Consider the following 7,469-nt stretch of genomic DNA (forward strand, 5'->3'; position numbering starts at 1 on the left):
AGTACAAATACATATTTTTATACTTTTAGAAATATTAATATGTATATATACTTCTAAAAATATATATATTCTTCTAAAAAAAATATTTAAAATACATATTTACACTTCTAAAAATATATGTATATACTTATAAAAGCATAAAAATAAATATTTGTACTTCTAAAATACATATTAATATTTTTAAAACAACATATATATATATATATATATATATATATATATATATATATATATATATAAACACGTTTATGATTGAACAAGTTTTTTACATATAAACATATTTTTTATTGATACGTATATTTTTAAATATATAAAAATATGTATTTGTAGTTCTAAAAACATATTATTTTTTTTTTTACTATTTAAACGGTTTAATCAGGCAAAAAAAAAACTCATATATATATATATATATATATATATATATATATATATATATATATATATAAGAAATAATATTAAAAAAAAAAGATTGTAAGTACAATATTTAATTAAATTTTTTTTTGTATATAACGCAAAATATGATAAAAAATACTTAAGGTAAAGGTGTAAAAAAAACTATAAACTTAAGGGTAAAAACGTAAAAAAAACTATAAATTTAAAGGTTTTTTTTGCGAAGTTAATATAATGGTAACCTGGAAAACCTGTTGTCACCGATAAAAGGGTAAAACCAAACATTTTTTGGAAAATGTGAGGGTAAAAACGGACATAAAATTCAACTTTAGGCAAAACCGACAAAAACCTGAAAAGCTGAGGGTTTTTATGGCATTAACCCTAAGTTAAAAATTGAACATGATTTAATCAATTTGTTTCATAAAATACCATTAACTATAAATTACAAAACTTTTGAATGGTTGTTATTAATTAGATGGAAAATAAAAAGTTTGGAGGTTTCAAATAAATATGGTGCAAAAAAATGTCTAGTTTATAAATATATATAGATGTAGATATAGATATAAATAGATAGATATATAGATATAGAGGATTCGTATTCTTATTATATATATATATATATATATATATATATATATATATATATATATATATTCAATAGGAGATGCAAATGTAATAAATTGTGAAGAAATTAATAAACTACTTGTGTTTTTTTATTATTTATTGTAAATTAGCTCTATATAAGATGTCTCATGGCTCAACTTCTGAAATCGTAACTAGCAACGGAACTGAAGCACTCCTCTCATATCGAATTTTTAGCTTTAAAAGTCAACCCATAAATGGAGGCTCATTCTTCTTTGCTTCTTTTTCTTGTTCTTTCTTGCTTTGCAACTGCATCTTATGCTCACAATGTCCACCTCTCGGCACTTAACCAATCCCTCATCGTTTCCACTTCGACTACACCAGGCCAAGGTAATTCTGTCATCTCCCTCTTGAATTCCAAACTTTCGATCCATGCCACATAACAAACCCGATACTTGTAATCTTTAATCTCATTCACAAGAAATTATGTAAATTCAGAGTTTTAAGCATTTTGGAAACTCTTGTGTTAGTCATCTTGAGAACGGTTTTCTTTCACAATAACAAGGTTAAACCATGATCTTGAATATATTCTCAATGTTAATCTGAGCTGGAGCTAATTAATTATCCCAGTTTAATAGTTTGAGTATTTTTTACAAGTTTGTTTTCGACTTGCAGGAGTTATTATCTAAAACCTACTTAAATATATAATTGTTAATACCCAAATGAAAAGTGAACGTAACCGATTACGACTTTTGTTATAGTCTTGAAGGCAGGGGTAGATCGAGTGAATATCTCATGGTCATACAACCAGAGCTTCCCGGCGGGGACAGACACCAACTACACCACCGTGGAAGTCAAGCTATGCTATGCTCCGGTGAGCCAGACTGGCAGGGATGACCGGAAAACTGATGACGCTCTTGATAACGACAAGACCTGCCCGTTTGACATCACAGAAGCGCCATACAAACGCTCAAACAACTCATTTGTATGGACTGTTCCTCAAGATACACCTACAGCTACGTATTTTGTTAGGATATTTGCCATATACAACAAACATGAGAAAGGCTATGGCCAGAGTACAGATGCGCTTAAAACCACCAGCTTGTTTCAGGTGGATGGAATTGTTAGCGAGGAAAAAGAAGTGTCAGCAGCGTTGCCGGCGTTTGGTGGTGGTTCTTTTGGCTATGGCTATGCATGGCTTCTTATGTTATTTCTTGTGTACATTTGATCCCACCATGTCGATCATGTTGTGTTGCGACCAACTTTGATTTGGTTTATCCATTTATGATGTTAATAATGCATTTATCGAAACTTGTTTCGATATCTGTCATGATTGTAGACGTATATATGTTGAATTTTACATCTACATTTTGTGTGTTAGAGAGGATTTCCCCATTGATCTCTCGAGCGTTATTCATTATTGCTTTATAATATTAATAAAAAAAGTATCTTCTCTCTCGATTGTGTCTTTTATTATGTTTTTGACGTAGTTGACATTTTTAGACTTTGGTATACTTATGTAAAACATCTTTTTGGATATGAAGTGAACAAATTGTAGATTTTTGATGGCTAGTAAGCATAGCCATAGAAAAGTTAATAACACCTCTAAGATTCAAAGATGATACATATATATTATACACAAAATATTTCCAAAGTTGACCATAAAATTAAAACCATGAATCACCTGGAAAACATATAAATTGAAATGAATTGGAAAGAAAATAGACTCGACTTTATATATCTTATTTTGAGATTAAAATATAAAATAGTAAAAACATGATGGATAAAAAAATCTGAGCAATTAGAGGTGGGTATAGGATGTGATCATGGCCGAATTCTCACATCAAACTCAAAGTAATCACGTTATATTTTGGTACATTCTAACTTCAAGAGAAGAATCAACCCATGAGAGAGACTTTTGCAAAATATTGGTTAGCTAGAGTTGCAATTGAGGTTAAGAAATTTCAACAATTTGAGATAGATTTATCCTTAAACTTTGAATTTGTAATTGTATGTAGTTGGAACTAAATGTTATGTGGTATGCTATGTTTGATTTAGTCATATAGCTTAAATTTAAGAGTTTAGGTATGCGTTAGTTTCGTAATGAGTGTTTCTAAGCATTATAATAAGGCCCACATTATAAAACAATTTGATACAAATTAAAAAGAATGTTATGTGGTAGTTAGTAGCAATTATTCTACATAATTTGAGAAGTGTTGATTGGGCAAGAAATTAGAAGGAATTATGGAAATTATGTTGTAAAGGGGATTAGGCCTTAGGGCTTAGGTTATAGCTACATTGGGCCAAAGCCCAACTGAGAAACTGTAAGAGCAAGAACCAGGCCTCAAGAAAGAGTTGGGCGTTGGTAATGGATAGCCCCGTGAGTCCGTGACCGGTTCTACTATTTTGTTATCGGACCAGTGACAATGAATCGGTCAAAAAATGTCTGGCATTGGGTCCGACTAATAAACAAAGTGGCCTTTTTTATTAATTCTATTTAACATTTTATTGCCATTGTTTGAATCTTCTAAAACTTAATGGCTATATGGTAGTTTGAGGCCGTGTCGTACGATCTTATATATATAACTTTAAAAAAAACTACTTATTTTGGTATTCTTCGGTTTCATATATTGTTATCTTGAATCTCAAATTTGGTGTTCAGGAATCTCAAATTTTTTTTTTTTTTTTTTTTTTTTTTTTTTTTTTTTTTTTTTTTTTTAAGTTCCTCTTTTACGTATAAAAAAAGATAAGGAAAATACCGGCAATAGTCAAAAAATGGGGGGTAATTCAAAATTTAGACATGAAACTGGACATTTCCAGGTATAGACATGCATTCCGCGGAGGTAGCTCCGCGGAATGTACTGTAGCTCCGCCGAATGGATCTTTAGAACTTTTTTTTTTCCACATCGTTTCTTCGGGGTTTATATTAATTCCACAACTAATTATTTTCAAGAAAAAAATTATGATAGTATGATAATCTTTGCTTGAAAATAATTAGTTGGGGAATGAATATAAACCTCGAAGAATCGATGTGAAAAAAAAAAAAAAAAAAACTGAAGATCCATTCCTCGGAGCTACCTCCGAGGAATGAACCTCAGAAAAACCCTAGAACGTCTCATCCCTTCATTCTTGTGTGATTTTGATCTTGTGAAGCCCATCTTGGTGGTTGGGGAGGCTGATAAGGGGTTAGGGTTTGAGTCCTAATGTTCCTTATATAGTGCTTGACCCTAAAGATAGGGTTTTGGGTCTCTGAGCGTACGTTGGGCGTACGTCTCCAGCATCCGCGACCACTTAACCCTTCTACGCTGGGCGTACTCTTGCACTGGCCACCTTGCATCCATGGTCCTTTCTTGCCATCTTTCTCCATTAAGGACCAATATTGCCAATAACTTCAAAGTGCTATAACTTCTTCATTCTAAGTCTGTTTCCGACGAACTTTATATCCACGAAAAGGTGGCGGGAAGCCCTACGCTCCTAGCCACACCCCGAGCCTAAAATCTTCCAGATAAAACCCCGGGACCCATAAAAGACCGAATCGTCCCTACCCTTGGCCTCCGAGAGTACAACCGAGTACTTTCAAAACTGGGTGTTACATTAAGGGATTCGTATTCTAGTGGAAGTACTTCTTATCTGTTGTTTTAATTTAGTTCTTTAATTTGTTTGATTAATTGAGTGTTAAAGCGAGTTTAATTTAGTTTAAACAAAAATCCCCTTTTTTACTTTACTGCTATTTATTTAATTAACATTTTGAATTATGTGATCTAAACCATTCCCGTTCCCCTAGTGTTCGACACCCTTTCTTACCACAACTATAATATGATTAGGTTTACTGCCTAGTGTGTGTATTAGTTTAGACGTGATATATTAGGAATTATAAATCTAATACTAGTGCATAAAAACACACCATTTACTAAGCTTAATCTTCCTGGACAAGCTATTAAGGTGGTTATTCCATCCACTACTTAGTCATTTAAGCTTATAAGATTGAAAATATTCTTAAAATATAAAATTAATGACGATCTTCATGATTATATCAACTTTAGTGTTGTATACTAAGCTTATAACACATTCTAATAATGTAAGTTTGTCTCCTTGGCAAAAAAAAATATAGAGTTGGAAGTATTTAATGGTGGATTTGTAACCATAGCTTCATAAACTCATCCATGGATCCCTTGGAATTTGATTTCTTGTTTGGATTAAGTTTATAATTGTGTTGTATATCAAATTTTACTGGTTATAAATCCAATTCATGATGTTGAGTTATGTTTTAGATTGAATGAGAGTTTTGAGTGTTTTAACAGAGTTGTAAGTTCAAAATTGACAAAAAGACTCATGGATCTACTAAATTTAGTAATTAATCATTTTTTTAAGGTTGTAAATTTGGAAAACTTGTTTTGGTCCATATATATTTTGGGGGCCATTGGGGATACTCAAAATGCTTCCATAAGGTCATGTATGATTGTTTTTCGAGGTATGTGTGTTATTTTCTTGTACTTGGTCGTACTCCTACATCATCTTAATACCTTGAAGAGAGTATTGGATGTTTGTCTACACTTGAGTTCAATATTTACCCAAGAATGCATGTTGGTATTTTATTTTCATGATTTCATTTTATAAAGTCATATATTTATGATATTTGATTATAATAAGTATTTATGTGCATTCGTGAAATGGATTTCAAATGAGTTTTGTATAAATAGGGACACCTCTGATATTGTTGAACTTATTTTGATCATGAAATGGATTATAATAAGTATTTGTGCGTTTTTGAAGGACCCAAATAGGTTGATGGGTATGCTCCAAAATTTGCCAAATTTGGAGTTGTTGAAGCTCTTGCAAAGTCACTTGATGATGGACTTAACTCATCAAGTCTGGTATCAATAACAATTGCACTAAAAGACATTATAGTGAATGTGAGTACTAATTTTTAAGTGAAATACAAACAATACTTATCAATTATCATATCCTATTAAAATTTATTCTCCTTCTTTTCTTCATATTTCTGGAATATGTGCAGATTTGTTGCTGAAAAGGGTGGTATAGATTCATTACTCAATAGTATAGGTGAATCTAGCATACAAGGGAATCAAACTGTGGCCAAATGTTTCTGCTTATAGTTATCAAAGGTTTAATATTTGCAATTGTTTTAGTTTTTAGACTATTTCCTGAAAAGGGTATCAAGAATCTTGAGATATTTTATTTTGGATAGCTGGCAAGAAGTGACTTTAACAAGAGTGTTATAATTGACTGTCATCCAAGAGGTGATGACCATCATAAGCACCATGTGTCTACACTCACCTGATACTATGTATCTATCATACTTGAAAAAATTTCACCTGAAGTTTTGTCCCCATGATGGTGAACACTCGAAGTGATCTAGGTGGGTTTTGTATGCGTTCCGTCTATAGTATTCAACTAGCTTCTCTATGTTAATGTTCAGAAAGATAGAAATATAAAATTTGTTTGTTTAACACCTGAAATATAATTTTTTTTTAATACACTCACTTATTTACGATTTTGCCATTCTGCGGAGCTACAGTAGATTCCGCGGAGCTCCACGGAATCCATGTCTATATCTGGAAATCCAATTTTTTGTGTCTATTTTTTGAAAATACCCCCATTTTTTGACTATTGCTGGTATTTTCCCAAAAAGATAACGTCAAATAACCAAGTATACCATACGCAGACGGCGATCTATAAGAAAATACAATACCAAGATGGGCTTTAAATAAATATAGCAATACAGCATATGAAAACAATTTTTAAAAAATAATATTTTTCGAGTTTGTGTACGTTTCATTATATTTAAGGAATATTAAGTTTTGTATTTTTTTTTCTTTTGAATCAAGTAACCAAATAAATAAATATTTTATAAAATTTCACAGTTGGTACGTGGAGACATGGGGTTTGCAAAAAGTTATGTGGTGAAGACAACTATCAAAACCGTTACACACTTGGTCTATGTGGTTTCTACACGTTGTCTGATTGGTCCTTTTGGTTGACTCCTTTTGATTTTGGCCGTTAGATCACCACACGTGCCTCTCACATGAGGGTATTTGTGTCTTTTTACTTGCTTCTACCAATCTAATCACAATTATGAATTGTATATTCCAAAATCGTCCTTCTTATTTCGTATCTTGTTCCCCACAGAAACCTATCATCTTCCTAACCATGTCTTCTTTAAGCAAAATATTTTCCAGATGAAACTCAATGATTAAGCAATTGTAATGAATCATAATTGTTCAAATGGTGTTGACATTATGAAATGTGCGTGTAACTCAAATGTAGACTGGCATAAGGAAAGAGTACGGTAAGTGCATGCTTTCCAAACTTAAGCTTTATACTTCTATTGACATTCAGATCATGATTTCATCTTAATTTTTTTTTCAAATGGAATAACAAACTACTTCATACTAAAGTTTCATCATACATGGTATGTTTACAACATACCAAAATTATCTACTCTCTGTTGATGGAAGAGTTGATTACACAGATTT

The 7,469-nt window shown here is 31.5% G+C and overlaps 1 protein-coding gene across 1 annotated transcript; it reads left to right on the forward strand.

The window, feature by feature from the left end:
• The first annotated feature begins 1,149 nt into the window (after positions 1 to 1,149).
• Positions 1,150 to 2,430, forward strand: LOC145107645 (high-affinity nitrate transporter-activating protein 2.1-like). The gene is made up of 2 exons (XM_079044580.1): positions 1,150 to 1,362; positions 1,734 to 2,430. The coding sequence occupies exons 1-2, from the start codon at positions 1,230 to 1,232 to the stop codon at positions 2,198 to 2,200; spliced, it is 600 nt and encodes a 199-aa protein (XP_078900706.1). The 5' UTR covers positions 1,150 to 1,229; the 3' UTR covers positions 2,201 to 2,430.
• The last annotated feature ends 5,039 nt before the right edge of the window (positions 2,431 to 7,469 follow it).

The sequence above is a fragment of the Lactuca virosa genome, chromosome 4 (genome assembly GCF_052849685.1).
Source record: "Lactuca virosa cultivar CGN04683 chromosome 4, Lactuca_virosa_CGN04683_v6, whole genome shotgun sequence".
Classification (NCBI taxonomy): domain Eukaryota; kingdom Viridiplantae; phylum Streptophyta; class Magnoliopsida; order Asterales; family Asteraceae; genus Lactuca; species Lactuca virosa.

Excerpts from the sequence above, each read along its gene's own strand:
- LOC145107645 (XM_079044580.1), top strand. The coding sequence starts at position 1,230 with ATGGAGGCTCATTCTTCTTTGCTTCTTTTTCTTGTTCTTTCTTGCTTT. Across the intron at positions 1,363-1,733 it reads TTCGACTACACCAGGCCAAG|TCTTGAAGGCAGGGGTAGAT; the intron begins GTAATTCTGTCA and ends CTTTTGTTATAG.